This window comes from Zonotrichia leucophrys, chromosome 15, assembly GCF_028769735.1.
Source record: "Zonotrichia leucophrys gambelii isolate GWCS_2022_RI chromosome 15, RI_Zleu_2.0, whole genome shotgun sequence".
NCBI lineage: Eukaryota > Metazoa > Chordata > Aves > Passeriformes > Passerellidae > Zonotrichia > Zonotrichia leucophrys.
Genome location: NC_088185.1, coordinates 11,471,949 through 11,493,256, shown reverse-complemented (window position 1 = coordinate 11,493,256; position 21,308 = coordinate 11,471,949). Strand labels below are relative to the sequence as shown.

General features: G+C 44.7%; 2 protein-coding genes across 7 annotated transcripts in view; one reads left to right on the top strand and one right to left on the bottom strand.

The window, feature by feature from the left end:
• MED15 (mediator complex subunit 15) overlaps window positions 1-2,955 on the top strand; it is a 29,410-nt gene extending 26,455 nt beyond the window's left edge. For 2 of the 5 annotated variants that reach the window (XM_064727085.1, XM_064727083.1), the window contains 5 exons: window positions 106-172; window positions 598-758; window positions 894-1,060; window positions 1,195-1,293; window positions 1,403-2,955. In XM_064727085.1, the coding sequence (XP_064583155.1) occupies window positions 106-172; window positions 598-758; window positions 894-1,060; window positions 1,195-1,293; window positions 1,403-1,539 (631 nt within the window). In that variant the 3' untranslated portion in view covers window positions 1,540-2,955. Of the gene's footprint in view, window positions 1-105; window positions 173-597; window positions 759-893; window positions 1,061-1,194; window positions 1,307-1,402 lie in introns of all 5 variants that reach the window. The other 3 variants (XM_064727082.1, XM_064727081.1, XM_064727084.1) reach the window with 2 other exon arrangements.
• A 279-nt stretch (window positions 2,956-3,234) lies between these two features.
• SMPD4 (sphingomyelin phosphodiesterase 4) lies at window positions 3,235-20,847 on the bottom strand. 2 transcript variants are annotated; one of them, XM_064727086.1, is made up of 19 exons: window positions 20,730-20,847; window positions 19,885-19,971; window positions 19,104-19,246; window positions 18,871-18,946; window positions 17,861-17,969; window positions 17,212-17,264; window positions 16,533-16,684; window positions 15,392-15,524; window positions 14,722-14,793; window positions 11,273-11,362; window positions 8,861-9,006; window positions 8,332-8,422; window positions 7,966-8,066; window positions 7,509-7,672; window positions 6,675-6,880; window positions 5,901-6,134; window positions 5,096-5,227; window positions 4,822-4,950; window positions 3,235-3,757 (listed from the first exon to the last, which is right to left on the bottom strand). In XM_064727086.1, exons 1-19 carry the CDS (start codon window positions 20,766-20,768, stop codon window positions 3,431-3,433), a joined length of 2,484 nt encoding a protein of 827 aa, XP_064583156.1. In that variant the 5' UTR covers window positions 20,769-20,847; the 3' UTR covers window positions 3,235-3,430. The 2 variants fall into 2 exon arrangements, with proteins under 2 accessions (XP_064583156.1, XP_064583157.1); XM_064727087.1 differs by lacking the exon at window positions 11,273-11,362.
• Between the last annotated feature and the right edge of the window lie 461 nt (window positions 20,848-21,308).

The window sequence follows — 21,308 nt, the reverse complement described above, 5'->3', positions numbered from 1 at the left end:
GCCCCAGCCCTGTTGCCTGAGGCTGTCTGGGGCTCAGAGAGCAGAAACTGCAGCTGAGGTGCCCGTTTGGTGGCTGATGTGGATGAAATTTCTCCTTTTCCACAGGTGCCCCCTGAAGACGCTGCAGAAATGTGAAATTGCTCTGGAGAAGCTGAAAAACGATATGGCTGTGGTATGTAATGCTTTGTGGCAGCAGAGATAAGCACCTCATCCCAAAAGGTGTTAAGACTTGGCCAGGATCATTTTTACAGTTTTTATTACTCATGGTTTTAAAACTTCAAGTAAAGTTGGACAAAATAAGAAAAGAGAAAAAGTGGGCAAGCATTTACTTCATGTAAGTTGCCTGTATGTATCTTTTAACTGAATTTCAATTTCTTGTGCTTTGTGCCAAGACTTGAATTTGGACTGTGGCTAATTTCAGGACAGCCTTCCTAAACCAAAACTGCATATGTTTTTTTTGTTTACTTCCTCCCTTAATGTTACCATGCACAGTTTTGAGAACCATTTGCATCGGAAGTTTACCGCTATAAATTTTTTCAGACTCAACAGTAAATATTTCTATTTTTGGTGATGATTAAAGGCTCTGTTGTGTTTCAGCCAACTCCACCACCTCCCCCAGTGCCCCCCACCAAGCAGCAGTACCTGTGCCAGCCCCTGCTGGACGCTGTTCTGGCCAACATCCGCTCGCCCGTGTTCAACCACTCGCTGTACCGCACCTTCATGCCGGCCATGACGGCCATCCACGGGCAGCCCATCACGTACGTACCCACTGCTCTGAGTGCAGCAGAAATCCCTCTGTGGGGTCACTCAAAGCACACATGGGTTTGTGGATTCCTTTTTTCATGGCTGGAATGTTTAATGATGCCTTTTGTGGGCTGTGCTGTTGTACACAGGGCCCCCGTTGCTTCCCCTCGGAAGCGGAAATACGAGGAGGATGAAAGACAGACCATCCCCAATGTCCTACAAGGAGAAGTTGCAAGATTAAATCCTAAATTCCTGGTGAACCTGGACCCTTCACACTGCAGTAATAATGGCACAGTTCATCTCATATGCAAGCTAGGTAAGAAGAAAGGGGGAGGTGTGCACTCTGGTTCCTCCCTGGGGTTCACAGGCTGGAAATGAAGCTCAGCTGTGCACTGAGAGCCTCCTGTCTGGCAGGAAATGCTCTGCCTGATGGAAGTGTTTGCCTTTCAGATGACAAGAATCTTCCAAATGTCCCCCCACTCCAGCTCAGTGTTCCAGCAGACTATCCAGACCAGAGCCCTCTGTGGATAAAGAACCCCAGGCAGTATGGTATGACATTTGTGTATGTGCCAGTAGTGGGGAAGTGTGAACACTTATTTAATGTTTTAATATGATTTTTATAACAACTTCCTTTATCTGTAACCTCTTTTTTCTCCAGCAGCCAATCCCTTTTTGCAGTCAGTGTACAGATACATGACTTCCAAACTCTTGCAGCTGCCAGACAAGCATTCAGTCACAGCTCTGCTGAACACCTGGGCACAGAGCATCCGCCAGGCCTGTCTGTCTGCTGCATAACAGCTCCTGCTCCTGCAGCCAGGAGGAACCCAAACAGCTGGCCAGGATCTTCCACGAGCCACTGCACAACCACAGCATGGCAGGTGACTTCAGAAGAAAGAAGCCTTATGTTGTTTTGTTCCTAGGTTGGCAGGTTCAGTAGAGAACCTGAGGTTAGACTTAGCTTTCATGCTTTTTATCTTCTGCCTCTGTGGACTTTTGCCAGCATTTTCAGATATACAAAATGTGTATATATGGTTCTCAAGACTGTATTTAGGATGAGTTTTTTATTGTCTTCTTAGAGAAGAAATTATTTGTGGACTTCCATCAGGGAGTCTGGTATAAGAGGGGGTAGGGAAAAATGTCCTAATTTGCTTCAAAATTTGCTCAGTGCCAGTATTTCTTTCACACTGTATGTTTTGTGACCTGACACTGCCCCAGAAATAAATGAGCTGCAACTCAGATGTGCTTGCAAACTTGCCAGTGGGTGCAGGAAATCTTTGTGACCATGAATTAGCTTTGCCCAGAGATGGGATAAATGACGTCCTTTTAAGGCATCCCTCAAATATGTGAGATAAATCTGCATTATACTTGGGGGTGGGAATGTGGAACCAAACACAGCAAAAAAGGTTTCATTTTATAAAACCTTTTGTAGCTTATTTTAAATGCAACTTTGTATAAATGGTTTTTGGTTAGCATGGACCAGGTTTCTCACCCCAGCTAAGGTTGATGAGAAATAAGAGATCCTGATGTGCACAGTGAGTTCCTCTGTAAATTCAGTAAATGTGCACATAAAGATGGGGGAACCAACACTTAAAGGCCAAGTGCCACTGATCAGTGCAGCAGGTTTGTAGCTGCATTTCTTCCTTTCAGAGTCCTTCTGAGGCACCTGGCTTCCAGTGGGAGTTAATGCAGGGCACTGAAACTGTTTCTATACTACATCAGTTTGTTTAAACAAAAAAGGCAAAAAAACCATCTCAGGAGTAGAACTGACAATTAATCCATTGTGCCTTCAGCTGTGGTGGGCACTCAGATCAGTCAGCAGCTGCCTTAGTGTGGGCACTTTGAATGAAAACATTACCACAAGTAACTCTAATTTAATGCATTTTTCATACTTCCCCATGTGTTCAAGTTCCTCCTTCTTGAGTTCCTGAGGTGCAGGAGAATTTCAAATATGAGATATTCCAATTATATCCTGCCCCATCTCTGTATGGTGCAGCAAACCTTAAAGAGTAGCTGGGCTCTCTTACAGGAGTGTCAAGAAATTGCTGTGACCTCTGTAAATCCATGTGGTGTCATCAGTTCCAGGATGTTTTTAAATGTGGGTACTCAGTGAGCACTGACTGAGGCAGCAGAATGCTGTCAGGATTTTGTACATGAGCTAATGCATTATCTGTCTGTTTCTACTGTAATAAATTTATTATTATTCCTGTGTTGGATGCTGACATTGTGCTGCCCCTCCCCTGTTGGGATACCGTGGGATGGGGGTTGCTGTGCTCTGGGGAAGTGCAAACTCACAGGCAGTGAAGGGCAGGGGACAAAATCACAAATGGCTCAGTGTCTCCTGCACCACATCCTTCCTGTCCTCAGTGAACTGGGAGAACTGGTCAGGAGGTCAGTGATGGGATGCACCTGTGGCAGGACTGCAGTTTTATAAATACTCATGGCTCATTCCTCCCCCCTCAAAAAAAAAACAAACCCAAACAACATATCCACTTGATCTACAGGAAGACTTTTATAAAAATAAAATTTACATTGATTATCTCGACAAGGCCACATCAATGTTTATAAAATTCCATTAACTTTAGTATTAAAAATATTTTAAGAAGGGCTGATATAATTAAAACATTTTAGTCATGGAATCTTAGGCTCATCCTTAAAACATTTATTTCTAGAAGCCAGGAAGAGGAAACTAGTGTTCATGTGGTTTCCATCCTTCGAAGAAAAAAGTCATTATTACAGCATACAGAAAATACCCAGTTAGGATAATGAATGTGCAGCCAACTGGCCCGACATAAAACCAGGATGCAAGGAAGTAGATCAGCAGCAAAGAGATCAGAGTCCTGTAGCTGGCCAGAAACCTCAGGCTGATCCTGGGTCCCCAGTTGTGGCTCGTTCTGTCCCTCACCACGGGGCTGTACCTGATTTTCTGTATGAGCTGGGGGTTGGTCAGGTGGTAGCGACACAGTCTGCCAACAAAATCATCCCTGGAGCAAAGCACTTCCATCTGATCTGCAAACTGAGGGAAGAGGCATTCAAAAGTTAGTGTCCTTCTGCAAATGCTGTCATAAAGTAACTTATTTATGATTTTCTTAAGATAGAGAGTGAGGATTATAGGGATCAAACTGCACTTTTAAACAGCAGAAATGGTATAAAAAGCATTAGGTATGAAAACACAGGGCAAGTCTGCACTAAGAAAAGAATTGCTTTTCCTGTTCAGAAGCTTTCACTATGAATGTTATTCCCTTGTTCATCAACCATGAGTCCGTTAATTAATCACAATGCAATGTTTTGTGTAGGAAAAGCAGAATGACAGGTACAGAAGCAGGCTAATACTACTAGAAAATATCCATCTAGAGCACAGTGGAGAAGATGGAGTAAGAACAAAGCAAGTGTCGTGTCGGATCTCAGGATCTCAGTCCTGAGGTGCTGAGCCACCGAGACCACCCTTGGGGGGCTCGGGAGTCCTGGAATGTTCCAGAAGTGTCTGGTGGCTGGACTTTGATCCTACACAGGAGACGACACCTGTATGAGGACAGGAGGGTTTCACCGGAGTGAATGGTGAGGGGATCAGTTAATTAGAGGGTGAAACACAGGGTTTAGGATTTCTGTACAGGGGGGTTTAGAGAAGTAAGATGGAGGAATTGGGGTGTGTCCTGCCCTTCTTCTTCTTCTCCTCCATCTTCTTTGGTCATGGTGGCACTTTAGGATTGGTCATTACTAAAAGTGCACCGGGTAATAAGAATAAATGGTATTGGGGAAAAATGATAAATATTGTACACGTAACAATGGGTATAAAGATAGGTGGCTGCCTGGAGGGCAGCACAGTGTGCTCATGGCTGGCTGCTGAGCAGAGCTCTGTCGGGCTGAAAGAAAATCTTTTAGATAAACAATTAATAAACATAAAAACCGAAAGAAGAACTGAAGCCTCTTCTCGTCCTTCGATACGCGGGCTGCCCCAAGGCCACCCCGGGCCTCTCCAGGCCCCTCAAACAGCCGAAAACCCGACAGTGTCGCACAGGTACAGGTGCAGGGGGAAGGCCAGGAGGAGGAGGAGGAGGAGGAGGGCAGGGCTGGGCTCACCCTCTCGTTGAGCGCCGAGGACAGGCGGAACAGGAGCCGCACCAGAGCCGCGTTCTCGTAGCTGCGGATGGGCTGGAGCTCGGTGTCCCCCTGGTACTGCAGCTCGAACCTCCTTAAGCCATTTATGATCTACAAATGGGAAAAGAAACACCTCAACTTGCAGCTCCCACCTGAAACAGCTTTGTACTGGCACCTCTCTTAGCCCAGGTAAGGTGCATTTCTGTTGTATTTTCAAGAACAGCCCAGCAGTGATTTGGAGTTGTTTTTCTCTCACCTGGTACCTGCCAAGGGGGGTGAGGATGAGGCCGTTCTCACTGGCAATGCAGTCTGGAAGTTGTTTCTTTCCATTCTCATCTTGAACTGTCCCACACTTCATCATCATCTGGGTCAGCTGGGCTTCACTCAGCTATGCAAGAATGAATAACACACTTCTAAAGCAGGTGTTTGATCCACCCTCTATTGAATTTATTCCTCACTTCACAAACTCATTAGCCTTGGAAGTCTTTGACAGCCAGCTCAGATACCAAGAACTGCTAAAGAGCACCTCAGTTAGACATTAAAATGAGATAATCCTCTCCAGATTTGCCTGTTCTTGTCCAATGCTAGATTGGTGCTCTGGTTTGTATCTCCCTTAGCTCCCAAGGAGTATCAAAGAGTTGTCTCCATGGGCAATTCTGTACAAGGGAGTGTGGCTGCAGAGAAATTAATCTATTATTTTTAAGTTTAACAGTTTGTCCATAACTGCAGTTGTATTTTTACAGCTCTACATTTAGAAAATACAGGAGAGTTTTTAAAACTGCCTGTTTGGAAACAAGAGGACACCTTGGTATAAACAGGTTTGGAATAAATTATACAGTCCAAAAGAGTCATCACTTAAACAAAGTAGGTTTGATACTTAAAAATTCATAACACCTAATTCCATCTGCATTGAAAATGGCAAAGTTGAGATGATGTTAAAATGTACTAGCAAGGTCTCTGGACAGCTTTGTGACCCCACACAGTACAAGAGACACAGATGTACATTTGACAAATCCTGACTTTTGTTCTCATTGCCAAGTTCTTAGAAAGATGTTACTTACCTTAAAGATCTGGCACAAATATTCCAGTGCCTTCTCTAAATATTCATCTGTCTTTTTGATGCTGTCCTGCCCAATTTCATCAAGGTCATTGCCTGTGTAGGAACCATTCATGTCAGATGGTGTGAATCTAAACCAGGAGAAGAAGGACTGGCTGGCCATGGTCTCTGCAGAATGGTCTGATATGGACTTTGCTGTCTGCTGTGCCTGACAAATTAACTGGGCCAGTTTTAACACCTAAAACAAACACCAAAAACTGTGTGAGATGAAGATAAAGGACTACTAAGCATCAATACATGGATAAAACTGTGCCTTGACAGCTGAAAGTGAGAGCAATCCCAGCAAACTCACTTCCTTAGTGCATATGGATTTGTGCTGTTAGCTGGATTTCCAACAGGGCAGAGGCAGTTCTGTTGGAGCATTTAAAAACCTCAGAGCTGCTGAGGTTCTTCAGCTGCTTTTTTAATTTTTCCTGCTGATTTTCTCTGAGTTGCTGGTAGGTACTGATGAACCAGAAGATCACAGTAAGCATGTTTGAGAGGAAACACCATGTCCTGCTCCAAGGCAGCAAGCTGTTACATTAACTTATTATTTATCAAAGAGAAGCAGATTTTTACAGCTGTGCTGGACTGAGACCCCTCAGGGTCCAAAAGCAAACTAAATTATTCAGTAATGCAGGGTGTGAAGCTTTCTACTTTTAACTTTTGGTATGGATGCTCAGCACTGAGGAACATCTGTCACAGGAGAAAGGCAGGTGCAAAAGAGCTTGTTGCTTACCAAATTCCTGACTTCTGTGCCAAACATCTGTTTATACTGGAAATCCTGTCCTTCCAGGCTGTAAACATGACTCTTCACCTTAAATGAGGCATCTGTAACAGCTGGAGACCGTGATGACAAAAAACTCCCCCCAAGAGTGGGGCTCATAAAAAGTCGGTGTTGCCGGTGGGGAATCACAAGCTCTGGCTCCAGGAATAACTGTTCTCCTGGAATTTGAAAAAAGAACTGATGATGGTTACACAATATTGGTCTTGCTGGGGAAGGTCCAGCTGCCTTAGAGAGAGAGTTCAAAGGGGAAGGAGGCCTTAATTAGTGTTCATTATTTACTTCTCTCTGCCCAGAGCAGGAAATGTCAGCCTGCATTTAATGCAGACCATACAAAGCAGCATTTAAAATTCATATTTTTCAACAAAAGGCAGGGGAGAAACATACTTCAGATATTGATACTTGTCAAATGTCACCACTCCCAAATTCACTATATCCTAATTATCCTGAAATGCATGCATGACTCTTTTACTAAGTACAGAGACTTTCAGAGATATATGAAGTTTAAATCTTGAGGTATGTAATGAAATAATACAAGCATCAGAAAAACTGACAATTGCAATTGGGTTCTTTGTCCTTTAAAGAAAAATTGTGAAATGCAATCTATGGTGATTAGAAGAGAACTATAGACTTACTAAACCAATTGAGACACATTAGTGAAGACAGACTTTGAATGGCAAATAGCATGAAAAATGGGAGAGAAGTGCAGCTCTGCTAATGAGATGAGATGTAACTACTGTGAGGAAAGATTGAGACAGGACAACAGAAGATGTCAAAGTATCCTTTTACCTTTGAGGATCATTTCAGCTAGATTGGGCTGAGCAAAGACCTTTGCTACTCGGAACACCATGAGGGCATTTTTTGGACTGACCAAGTCTGTCCGAAGAGCTCTGTTGAGAAATCCCACAAACAGCTTGGTGTACATGAGCAGGTTCTCTTGAATGAAGGCAGCCCTGTCAAAGTGAGTACAGGATTTGTGAGTACACCTATTTAAAGAAGTGTTATTTTGTCTTCTACCAAATAAAGCACTAAGGGGATGTTTTATACTGTCTCTGGAAAGATGGTCAACTTACACTGAGAGAAAAGAATACTCTCAATACAAAAACTAGTGTTCTCAGAAATCATTCTCTAGTCTTATAACTAGGGAATAACTGAGGAATTTAACTCAGGCTGGTGCACAGTTCCTGAAATCCTGCTGTTTTACTCAGGTTTGGCTCAGATCAGCCCCAGCTGCTCCCCTCCTCACCATTTCTCTGAGACGCTGCGAGGCAAAGGCTCCGTGCTCTGCGGGGGCTTCTCGGGCGCGTACCTCCAGGGCTGCAGGTAACTCAGCCACATCTCAAGAACCTGGGCAAAGTCACACATAAACCCACATGAGTGCCAGGACTTCATTGCAAAGGAAGGCAGGAAGGGCTTTTTGTTAATTTTTTTATTTGTTATATGAAGTTTACTGGTCTAGAAAAGAGAGATGACCAAGAAACAACAAAAAAAAAATGACCAAGAAACAGCTGCTAAACAGCAATAACTATTAACTAGTTCTAGTAACTAATAACTAGTCCTAGTAACTAATAAGTAGTTCTGTTGAGTACAAAGTGGAGAAGCAAGTACATACTGCTCTGAAGGAGGCATCCAGAGGCCAGTGGCCAAAACAGTGCTGCAAAAAGATATAAAGCTTCTCCTGGACAAACCGAGGAATCACAACCCTGCAAAGAGATTCAAAGACAGTCACGTGTATAAACTGGCAGCAAATTTCAAAAACTAAACACCCAACCCAACACACTTCCACAAATGCAAATAGAGAAAGAACTGAGCAAAATTTGTTCCTTTTTTACTGAAACTACTTCAAGCCATTGAATTTCAACTCAAGTTATTAAATACCAAATACTAAACTAATTTTGGCCAGAATTCTCTGGTAGCATTTTCTTTCCTCTATAGACTGGTGCAACAGCTGCTGCTGAAGATGCCCTCCCTCAGAGGATGTGAGAAACATAATCCATTAGCTCTCATGTATTTTTAATAATGTACTTCTCTATTTAGCATCAAAACAGCCTAATTCAACCTCTCAAGGAAAGCTGAGATTTTCATGGAGAAAGCTCAGCTTTCCAGTTCTGTACATTTCAGAGACATGCTCATGTACCAACCTTTTAAACTCCTCCAGTGGGCTGGCTGTGTGGGAGTGGGCTGAAGGGGAGAGAGGCTCTGGTTTCAGGCTGTTGCTGAAAGCATGCAGATGTTTCACAAGCAGTCTTACCACTAGCACGTGCTCTTCAGTGGGCTTGAATGACTCCTGGATTCAAAGCAAAAGAGAGGCACTAATGAGTGTCATTTGCTAAATGTCCAGGGAATTCAGGAAAATTATATTCTCAGATCAAAATACAGGAAATGCTCTTTTCCTTCTAGGTTCTTCACCATAGTTTGGTGCCACCTGATTTTGGACAGGTTTGCTCCCCAGGACAAGCTGCATCAATCTTCTGCCATCAGCTCACTAAGAAACAGCAGCAAATTTGGATTGTAAGAAAAGTTATCTACAGTTCTCTAATGCACTGAATTTTGGGCTCGCTTTAAAGAACAGAATAACTTGTAGATTTTGACTTACCCTTTTCTGAAAAAAGAATATTCAGCCTCTCATTATGGCTACAAGTTCCTTGCTGCAGAAGCACAGCAGGTCCTTTGCTTATACTCATGGCTGGCTGTACTGAGTTCTCCTTCCTACGCTGGTACCATCGGCCTTACAGGAGAGAGCAATCCTGGACAGTTACAGTAAAACAGGAACTGGTTTGAGTCCTGTGAGATCCTGTGGTTCCAGCACCCTCAGGGGAGAACAGCCTGGCTGGGAGCAGCAGCAGGAGTGATGGTGAGCCACAGTGATGTTACTGTGAGCAGTGTGACACAGCAGGGAGGTGCACGAGGCACGGAAGTGCTGCTTCAAGGCACAAACTCCTTTGCTGCTGTAATCTGCTCTAAGAGTAGTGAGCTAATACCAACCCACCACTGAAGGCAGATTTTGAGATTTGTATTCTGTTTCACAGAAGTTGAGAAAAGTAATGTACATGAAATGTAACTTACAGCTGCAAATACAATGGAAAGTGCTGGAAAGGTGCGTGGGATTAGCTGCAAGAAGTTTCTAGTGCTTGAAGCAGGGAGGGAGTGTCTGTGTCAGTGTGTTTCTGTCCTCTCTCAGCAATCCCTGAGGCACAGCAAATGCCTTTTTACACTTTGAGACTCTGAACACACTGTGACATGCACTCCAGGCTCCATGACAGACACAGCCCTGCAGTGCAGCCAGGCCTGGGACTCTCCTAAGGGAGGGAGGGTTAAACCTTTACCAGTTCTAATGAAGGCTGGGCTTGTTTCTGACAGCTCCAACTTGGATCAGCACATTTCCCACAGTCCTGATGAGTTTATGCAGAAGGTAGAACTCCAAGAAGTTGTGTTGGCCTTGGACTTTGGACCAGGATCTCCACAGCAATTAGAGAGGCTGAGTACTCTGCTCAGGCCTTGAAAGGTGTCATTTTAAAAGCCCCAAGCACCCCCTGAAGGTACCTTTGGAATTTACAAAACCACCCTATTTCAATACAGCATTTTGGGTGATGTTAGTAGTTTCTCCACATACAATTTCCTCTTAGCCTGGATCACCACCATTGTGAATGTCACTGGTTTAAAAACTACTTTTCCTCACAAGTGTTTTTGTTGTTAAACCTTTTTGTACAGGATGGATGTGTACCACTGTTAATTCTTAATATAGTAATTACATGAATATAAAGTAAAATAGATTTGAGGTAGTACTTTCTGTGTCCCTTTCTAAACAGCACCTTGAGATATCATAGCACTTAATTAAAACAAAACAAAACAAAAGGATTAAAGAGCAGGGAAATGCCATGTAGTGCTAAAGAGCTTTACAGTACATAAGCTCAACCCTCCCCATTCCCAAAATGAAGACCCAATGAATAAAGGGCTGAAGTAGGAAAAGAGGAATCAGCAATCTGTTCCAACAGGAATGTTTTTGCATGCACATTTCCTGAACAATCTGCAAATGTACCACTTGTGCTTTTGCAAAAGTGGACAGCCAAATTGACATTGCCACCACAAATTTAGTATTATCCAATGACATTTCCTTGGCTAAAAACCCCCAGATGTTACCTACCTTAATCTGGGTGACAGCCATGCAAATTCTGATCTTTTCTTCCACGCAAGGTTTGCTTAAATGACTACTGAGTGAGAGGCAGAAATCTGCCATTGGTGGAGACAGCTTTGGTGCCAAAACACAGCATAGCTGGTAAATCTTACATTGCAAAAATGCATCTCTAGAAATACAGTTTCCAATCAGTCCTCATAACATGCTAGAGTTTAACTCTTTTCTCCATCACCTTTGCTAACATCTCTCAGTATCAGTTTCACTGAACAATTTGGTGAATTTCAATGCAACGTTCCCAAATTATAAAACCACACCTTGGCAGAAGGAGCTGCTGTACAGCCAGCACCAATACACTTGGCAGATTATAGGATGGAACAAGATTCTTAAAAAAGGAAACCAAATGAAAAGATGGTAATACTTGGTATGCGTGGAGGGCCTGGTAGCTGGATTGGGCAGGACTACCGTGGTGTTTACTGGAGATACTGAGTCGGTAGTGGAGAACCTCCAGCTGAGACAACAGAAACAAAAAGGAAGGGGGGAGGGAAAAAAGGAGAGAAGAGAGCAAGAGAAAAAAAAAGTGAGAATGAGCCCAAGGAAGAAGGGTGGGGGGAAAAATGAACATCACAAATACAGTCAGGGACAACATATCACAAAACAACTGCAGCCACAGTATCCTCTTCTTTCAGTAGTTTGATTCATAGTACTTCTTATCCAACTGGGAGCAAGTATCCAAAAACTGGCTGCTCTCTTTGCTGAGCTCAGAGCAAGGACTGGTGGGGGATATGGAGCTTTTGCCAAATAAATTCCCCATTTCAGAAGCAAATTGAATTGCAGCAACAAGGATTTACACACTGTTTATTAAAAATGGAGTAAGAGGGCAATATTCTGCAAGCTTTTTTACATCTGTTTTGAAAACGTGGTCATTTCTTCCTGTTCTGCTGCAGAAGCACAGTTGGTATGTGGAAGAAGCTCAAATTGGACATTCCTGCCCAGAGAAATCCTGTGTCTTCTCTCTATTTAAAGGCTTTTTGGGAAGGCTGCAGATCTTGTGAATTTCCTCAAAAGAGGAAATTACTCTTGCTGTGAGGGAAACATTACACATCTAAAAAGGCAAAGACATACCCAGCACAGGAATGCTGATGCAAAAGGCACCTTGCCATAACAATGAGGTCTCTGCAAGCCTCAGCCAGATCCCTTCTTGAAGGAACAACCTGATCAGTATTTTCTGACTATGACAGTGAAGAGGATACTGTAGCAACAGTGACACACATGTATGAAATTAATGAAAAAACATAAAACAAAAAATGTACACTACACAGACCCCAATGACTGTTGTCAGGCATCTAAACTAACTCTCCAGATCACACCTCTGCTGTCTTTAAACAGCCTCTACCCCATCTCCTCTGCTGCCAGTCTGGCAGCTTCTGGTTCCACACCCTTGGAGTGGCAGGATGGGATGGTTCCTGCAGGCTCCCCAAGAGCTTGGGCAGATTTTCTGCTTCCAAACTGATTCCCCTGCCACAGGAACCTGCAACCCCCTGGATTTTCATGGCTGTTCCACATGCAGTGCTGGGGGCTGAACACCTGGCTTTGGAAGGTCAGGAAGCATGACATAAAGTTTGATCAAACTACTTCTTTTTAAGTGTTTCTTGTGGTAACAGCAGAAGGGAATAGGAAAAAAGCTGCTGCACACTTGGACTCTAGATCATCAGAGAGAGAGAAAACAAACAGACAAAAGAATTGGAAAATAGTTGAATTAAAAGGGAAAACAATGACAGCAGAGCAAATAGCATCAACCTCAGGTTCACAGCAGACCCAAGAAGAATTCAAAGCTGTAATGTGTATCTTCTCAAAAGAAATTGTTTACTATTCATTCCCATTCCACTGCCTTCTACTTATAAAGGGAAGTCTGTGATGACATTACCAAGGCTTAAGAAAAATCTATGACTGTCCTTCTCAAGAATGTTACTTCTCTGAGATCTGTTTGGCCCATGACAGCAAACAAATCTGGCTGCTGGACAGAGTGAGCAAGTTCTGCAGAACCTCACCCCACCTTCCAAAACAGACATGCAGCCATTTCCTATCAGTGATGGTCACACAGCTCTAGATCCAGCACTGAATGTCACTAATTCCCTTCCTCCCAAGCACACAGAAGGCTGAATGCAATCAAGTGAACCTGCAGAATTGTTAAGAATTTAAGAATAAGGAATAGGGCCATCTTGGGTTTCCAGTCAAGGTCTTTAATGCTTGTGCTAAAACACAACTTCTACTTCTGGACGTTCTACTTGCTCATCTGAGGAACTACAAGGCAGCCTGCTCTCCCTCAGCCCACCCAGACTACAAAGCTCAGTTGAAGCATCACAGGCCAATGAACAGTCCTGCCCTGATCTGGAACCTTCCCTCAGTCCTGCAGGAGAGATCCTTCATCCATTCATGTATCTCATGGGGAATTCCAGTCCCCCATTCCACTGCTCCACCCCCCCAAAGAGGAAGACTTCCTATTTTACATGCTCATGATTACTTCCCATCAAAAATGAAACTAAAATACCATCAGGGAATTATGGCCTCAGGCTGTGGCTCAACACACCTTGTGGAGGATCCTGAAGTGCTGATTTCAGAGAACTGTAAGCTCTACCTAGGCCCTACTCCACCATAAGGTGCAGAGTCATTGTCTGCAACTGCTGCTCCCTAGTGCTAGAAGAAAGCATCTGAAATACAGAGGGTGAACAGAGAGAAGTTTAAAGCAATCATCATTTCTGCCCTAAGCACAGCGCTTGATGCACAGAGACTGGACAGACAGACAGACCAAAGGTACTTCAAGCAAAGCCTTTCCATCACAGGTGCACAGCCATGCTGCTGGGAGTCCCAAGTGGAGACTTTGCAACATTAGTGAGTTTGCATTTTGACCTCAAATTTGAGAGTAAAAGACAAAACCCATCACATTTCAGCTCTCCAATGTTTTTCCCTAGCAAAATATAAATGTGTTTTATTTCATATCCTGTGGAGTGAAGGATTAGAATTTTTCAGTCAACTCCCATATTGCACTTCCACACAGGAATAAATCCTGAGTAGCTTTTATTATGTCTCTCCCCTTCTATGAAAGTCCCACTGTGACCCAGAGGGAATTCAGAGGATCAGAATTTTCTCCTTCAAATTCCCTTTACATTTATAATGCCTTCAATCTTAGCCTCCCCAACACTTACTCACTTCTTACATGCAGTAGTTTGTTACTGAACAGGCCACCACAAACTGCTTACAACAGTGAATTATCTGAGCAAGAGCTTGTCAGGTAATCCAAATTCTGCAGCTACAGAACTGCTTCTGACACCATTATGGTGAGAAGCATATTTTGGAACATGAAACAATAAAAATAGCAGTTTGGAAAGATTTTTTTTGAATTTGGATTTAGGCTAAAAATGGTTATGGATGTTAGAAATTGCTAATTGGTATTTCAGTAACAGTTGCTATCTCTGCTGGAAATCAATTTGGGCTATTTTTAGCAGTCTTGTTGCCCCAGTGGGATTTAACACAATGGTTTTACAGTGGCATCTTCTCAATCATTAATACTTTGATGTTCAGATTGTTGTGACCATCCCACAAACTCATCTTGAACAAAAAAAAGAAACAAAAACCAGAACAAAACTAACACAACTTCTGCAATGAAGGCAAATCTGGATGACACACTTATTCACAACATTCTTTGTAACTGGATTACCAACTCTGGCACACTTATGTAGACACTCTGCTAAGTTATTTCTTTCCTTTGGACCAATGCACAAAAATAAATTCTGCACACAACAGGAGATTTACCCCAAGGTAAGAGCTCAACCACCAGGTGATGTTCACAAGTGCAGTACAAACTATTACCTTGACGTGAGGGGACTGCATTTTCTGATACATTTCCAGTGAGTAATGATGGAGCCACATTTCAACAAAGATCTGCAAAACAAGTATTTTCTCAGCTAGGGAAAGAGAAGTAATCCCACACTGTCAGTCAGAAGATAATATAAGAAAGACCACAGTATATAAGTTGAAAACTAAGCTATACTGCTAAATTGGCAGTACCTATTCAAGATGTCCCAGGTTATGCCAATGGCTGAGATGACAAACTCAGCACCTGCCAGGCATCAATTAGTCAGCTCAGCAACATGATAGGAACTTGTTTCAGAATAATTGCTAAATTCAGATTTTCTTTTCCTTCCCTTGATAATGAACAAAACCAACTTGGCTGGGTTTAACCTTTGGTTTTGCATAGAGTGTAGAACTGGTGTAAGATTTAAAAAAGAAAATCAGATGCAGAAACTTTTCCAGAAAAAATACTCAAATGCCTTAGATCCTTAGTCTAAGAAAAGGTATTAAGTGCCTTTCCAAGCTACAACTTAACACCTCACAGTGGTTCTTTGTTGCAATAACAGGAAGCAGCAGCTGCACTGCTCAATTCCAAACCAAGCTAAAGCAAACTGGCCAATCTGCCTGTGCTTTAACAAGAAGAGATCCCTCAGTGAGCAGGGCACTTCCTTCCTTAAATGGCAGGTACCTGAAGCAGTGTTTCTGATCTCCAGATCTCCTGGGAGGCTGGGTCAGCGTTCACAGAGGGCTGGTGGGCAATGTGCCTCTTCAGCAGGCTGGTGTGGTGCATGCCATAGGAGGAGAAAGGCACTGCTGGGGACCTGGAGGACAAATGCATGGAATGACACGAGTCAGGAGGGCTTGGTGCAGCACAGGGGGATGGAGGGATGCATCATTGTTTGAATCAGTATTTTATACACTTTGAAACAGTCTTTCCAACTGCATAATTGATTGCACATTTCAAAATTCTGTAACTTCCTGTAATTACCAATTACTTCAACTCTAACTATAACCAAGCACTGCACCACTGTTCCTATGTAATAAGTACATACAGATGAAGTGTGGAGGTGTTTTCTATTCAATTTTATTCCTGTTGAAAATTGCAATGCAAGATGTTTTCCATTACCATCTGTATGGCAGATTACCTTTGTCAAGTGGGCAGTTTGCCTTATCTCTCTCTGAGTGACCACAATCACTGCTCCCTCAGGAGGGGACATTGCTGATAACAGCTATTGAATGTCCCTGCATGGCTGATAAGAACTACAGCATCCCATTGGAGATGTGAGCCCAGAGGGAGGAGCCAAGCATTCCTACCCAGATATAATCCAGAGGTTTTGAGACACCAGCACGGCTCCGCCACTGGATTTCCAGAGGAACAGCAGCTGCCTCTCCTTCCACTGGATCTTCAGAGGAAGAATCCATCCTTCTCTACAGGATCCCTGCTCCAGCAGAACCACCCCTGACACTGCAGGAGGGCTGAGCCACAATTCCAATGGGACTGCCACCAACACCCTGACCCACAGGGTGTCAGGCTGGGTTCTGACTCTGTCACTGTTGTTCTGGTGTACTGCATTGTTTATTTTATCCTTTTATTTTTTTTCTTCCCTATTAAAGATCTGTTATTTCCTGCTCCCATATTTTTGCCTGAGAGCCCCTTAATTCAAAATTTATAGCAATTCAGAGGGGTGGGGAGGGTTTACATTCTCCGTTTCAGGGGAGGCTCCTGCCTTCCTCAGCAGACTCCTGTCCTTCCAAACCAAGACAGTTCCAACAAGCCATATTCTGCCTGCACTGTTCCCACAATTTGCCCCTGACACTGGAGCCATTACCTGGGAGTAGGGGAAGGGATGGCTCCCCCAGGGTTTGAAGAAGGTGGGGGAAGGACACTTCCTTCTGTGGGCAGGAAACACTTGAGGTACGTGTCCACCAGGATGAAATAAGCACTGTTGGAAGGGCTGACGTGATGGGTGGCAGGAGAGTTCTGCAAGAGACACACAGATGTACCTGGGGTTAAACACTGCTGCTTTAAGGCAGTGCTGGGGGTGATGTCAGATCCCCTCAGCATAAAAAAGCAGAAGCCCTGTGTTAGAAAGGGTGAACTGGCAGCAAACAGCCCTGGAGCAGAGGAAAATGAGCTGTGACAGAAGGGCTGCTGCAGCAGTGACTGTAACCAGGCAGAAGAGAGGGAACAACAGGCAGAGGAACCAAAGAACCACAGCCCACAGCACCAAGCTGTGCTTCTGACTGCAGAGAAACCCTCACTGGGTACAGGGGGACAGAAACCATTGCCTGCTCCTTGCTGCCATGGCTGCTCACTGGTGAATCCAAGGGAGGTACTTTGTTTATCATCCAGTCTTGGATCACCAAGTGAACCAAAGCAATAACAAATTTCAACAGAACAGATGAAATTGCTGTTAATTTAGCTACACAGCACCCCAGCAGGCTCTTAAGAGTATTATGGAGAAAGGACAGTACTATTTTAAGGGAAAAAATTGGAAAGGTACTTACCTTCTGTGTAATCAAACTGATTGCAAAGTAAAACATGTAATATTCAAATGGATCTGGAAGAACAGAGTTAAGGATCACATAATAAAAGCAGGTACAGCTGTTGGATACTGGGAGATGCTGAATAGACACATTTGTACTTTGTCAATGATAATGTACCTTGCCAGAGCTTTTAAGCAAATTCAGCCTTGGCTTCTTGCTCTCCAGCTGGCTGAAACATTGGAGATTGAGGTGTTCTCTGTGTGACAAAGTGTTCTGTGCTACTCTTGGCACATCTGACTATTTCAAACTGAAACCAGCTCAGCTACAGCTACACTGCTTCCAAAAATGCAAAGTGAACGTGCCCTTTTCCTGCCATATTGCATAAACTACAAGCAGTTACAAAAACAAAAATTGTGAAATACAGGCTCTGCTGAGAAACACTGGGAATTTTGTTGTTGACTTGATTAAGGCCAGAAATTCCTCCAAGAAGGGTTTATAAGAGGACACGTTTATTTTAAATTCTAATCTAAACATTTCTAATCAGCCCAAACACTTCAGCATGACCATGATTTACCCCACATAGATAAGAAATGTTTAACAGAAACACTAATGATCTCTCAGTTTTAGATATTTTAAAAAAAAATTAGATGCTCAACAATTAAAAGGATACTAAGAGCCAAATTCAAACCTAAACCACCAGATGAAGGAAACTGGACCTTGTTGTGGTATAAAGAACATTCTGGTAGAACTTGCTCTTGTATTGAAGCCTTCACAGGGCCCTGAAAGAGAGTAAGGAAATGTTTATAATTTCATTACAGAGTAATGGAATATTAATCTGGGTACTCAGCATATTGCAAAATATGTTTTCAGATAGTGAGATTGTGCATTCCAGCATTCTGGGGTGATCTCTACATTCAGCTCAGTGATTTTATTGCATTGCAGGTGTTCTGTGCCCAAATGCAGGGTTGTACAGGGCAAGTTGAAAACACTCAACTTTCTCTCTAAAAATGAAAATTCAGTATTTTCCAAATTTAAATTCAGTATTTTTTTTTAAAGCCTTTACAGTAACTTTCCCAGTTGGAGTGGGAGCAGCAGAGTATTGGTGTTTGGCTGCTGCTTTTGTCCAGGTAACTGAGCTGTGGACCAACAATTAGCATATATTTAAATGAGGTTTCCTGTTGTCAAAGCCTGTAGGACTATCTGAACCAATTTCTAGACAGCATGTAGGTGGCAGCAATAGAAGAAACACAGCAAAACAACTGTGCAGATGAACACTTTTGCTGGAAATGTGACACTTCACATCCAGGAGAGCAGTCAGACCTCAAACACACAGGCACACAGCACAGGCAGGGAAGGCACTGTTCTGGGATAAACTGAGAAAACTGCTTTCAATCCTGCAACTACCAATAACCACACAACTCCCTCTGGGGACAGAGTAAGAATCACAGTGCAGCTTTCTTGGCTGAACACACACATCCAGCTGCTGAGAGCCACAATCTCCTGGAGATTTTATGGCTGGGAACTCTCCTCCTCCACTCAGGAGCCATTTCAATAAATGGGTCTGCTCCAAACCTGGAGCACCGAGGCCACACTTTGGCCTGCACTGAAATGTAGGTACAAAGTGCATGCAAATTTCCACAACAACTACATTCCCTTGTTACAAACTATTCAGTTACTCACTGGAAGATATGAGACTGGGAAATCATATCTGTACTCTTCTGCTTGGAGTTTGTAAACCAGCTTCATCATCGGGCCACTGCAAACAAGCATCAGAAAGTGAATCCCATGGTAAATAAAAACCCCTCTGCTGCCTCACTTCTGTGAGCTTAGCTTTGCACAGTGGAAAAAGGCCAAACACTGGTCATTTGTTCACCAACCCATTTCCTAATCTGTGCTGAAATGAATGAGTTCACCTGGGATCCAGGAAATCCAGAGCCACAGAATATTCATTGGGGTTTGTTCTTCCCTGCAGGCAGCGAAGGTTCCAGCCCACGATGATGCCATCCAGGCTGCCAAAAATGCTCTCCACCAGCCATGGGAAGATGCCATGGAGTTCCTGCAGGGAAAACAGACACAAAGAATTGATGTGCACAATTCTTTACTTGGACAATCTCTCCTGCCTGTACTAGAACACACAGAGATATGTCAGCCATTTATTTATGTCTGTTTCTGGGTTATCACTGGGCAGACTGTCCATTCAAACACTGCACTATAACATGGCAATCATGGGAGACCTATCCTGATTTCTGATCCTACTGGAGTTACAACAATGCTCATCAGCATCACTTGCAGTTATTTGCCACATTTTAAAACCAAGTTTTGTTTGCAAACTGAGGCTGAAAGGCGTTAATGACGGGCAGTGAAATGAAACAACCCTTTAATGACTAGAGAAGGTTCTTAATTCTTGGCAACACTGCATTCCTACTGTTTCATTGGAGGCCCCCAAAACCCAGAATCACAGAATCAGTTAGGCTGGAAAAGAGCTGAGATCTCGAGTCCATCCTGTGACCAGACATCACCGAATCAACCAGACCCTGGCACTGAGTGTCCCTTCCCTGAACATCTCCCAGGGCAGCCCGTTCCACACAGATTGTCTTGATAAGACAGAGAGGAACAATCTAAGCAGTAATATAAAAACCAGTTTCCCTGAATCACGCCAAGCAGGGAGGTTCTGGAGAGGCAGGGGCCGCTCACCTTGGCAGGCAGCTCCTCGATGATGGTCTCCAGATCGCGGCACCTCTGCGCGAACGGTTTGTTGACACAATCCGCCTTCAGCGTGGCCTGGCACAAACCACAAGGGAAATGTGATCACGGCAGCCGGGCAGGGCAGGATAAGACAGCACCTAACGCGGCCATGACCCCGCAATCCCCCCTCAGCATTCCCTCAGGACAGCACTGACCGCGGCCATGACCCCGCAATCCCCCCTCAGCATTCCCTCAGGACAGCACTCACCGCGGCCATGACCGCCACAATCCCCCCTCAGGACAGCACTCACCGCGGCCATGACCCCACAATCCCCCCTCAGGACAGCACTCACCGCGGCCATGAATGCCACAATGCGCAATCCCCCCCTCAGCATTCCCTCAGGACAGCACCTAACGCGGCCATGAATGCCACAATTCCCCCTCAGGACAGCACTGACCGCGGCCATGACCCGCATCCCCTCAGCATCCCTCAGACAGCACTCACGCGGCCATGACCCCGCAATCCCTCAGGACAGCACTGACCGCGGCCATGACCCCGCAATCCCCCCTCAGCATTCCCTCAGGACAGCACTGACCGCGGCCATGACCCCGCAATCCCCCCTCAGGACAGCACTCACCGCGGCCATGTCCTCCACAATCCCCCCTCAGGACAGCACTCACCGCGGCCATCACCGCCACAACCACCCCTCAGCATTCCCGCCACACCCGGGGCTGCAGCGGCCGGGAGAGCAGCACCGCGCACCAAGACACTGCTCCTCTGCCCGCCCGGCCCGGCCCGTTCCCGCTGCATTCCCCCAGCAGGAAGGAGGAGGAGGCCGTGTTCCCGCACTCACCAGCAGGAAGCTGGGCTGCTGCAGGTGCGGCCCGGCCATGCCGCCGCTCCGCTCCCGGCCCTCAGCGCGGACCCCGCTCTCTCCCCGCGCCCGCGCGCCCCTTGCGCGTCACGGCCCGCGCGGATGACGTCACGGCGGCGTTGCCATGGAGCCGGCCCGCGCTGAGGGCGGGCAGGGCCGCGGCCGTGGCAGAGCCGGGGAATGGCCCGAGCTGGGAGCGCCCCTCAGGGATCACCGAGGGCACCCAGCAATCCCACCCTGTGCCTGCCTGCCTCAGGGCCCTATCCAAACACTCCTTGACCTATGCCAGGTTTGCCCTGGGGAGCCTCTTCCAGTGCTCAGCCACCCTCTGGATAAGAGCCTTTTCCCAGTATCCAGCCTAAACCTCCCCTGGCTCAGCTTTGTGCCATTTCCTCGAGTTCTGTCCCTGGTCACCAGATCAGTGCCTGTCCCTGCACTGCCCCTGTGAAGGTGTTTGTGAAAAACTCTAATCATGTTTTTAAAATTTTAAAAGCTTAATAGTAATAAAATGATTATAAAAATAGCAATACAATTAGAGTAATAACAATTTGGACAATT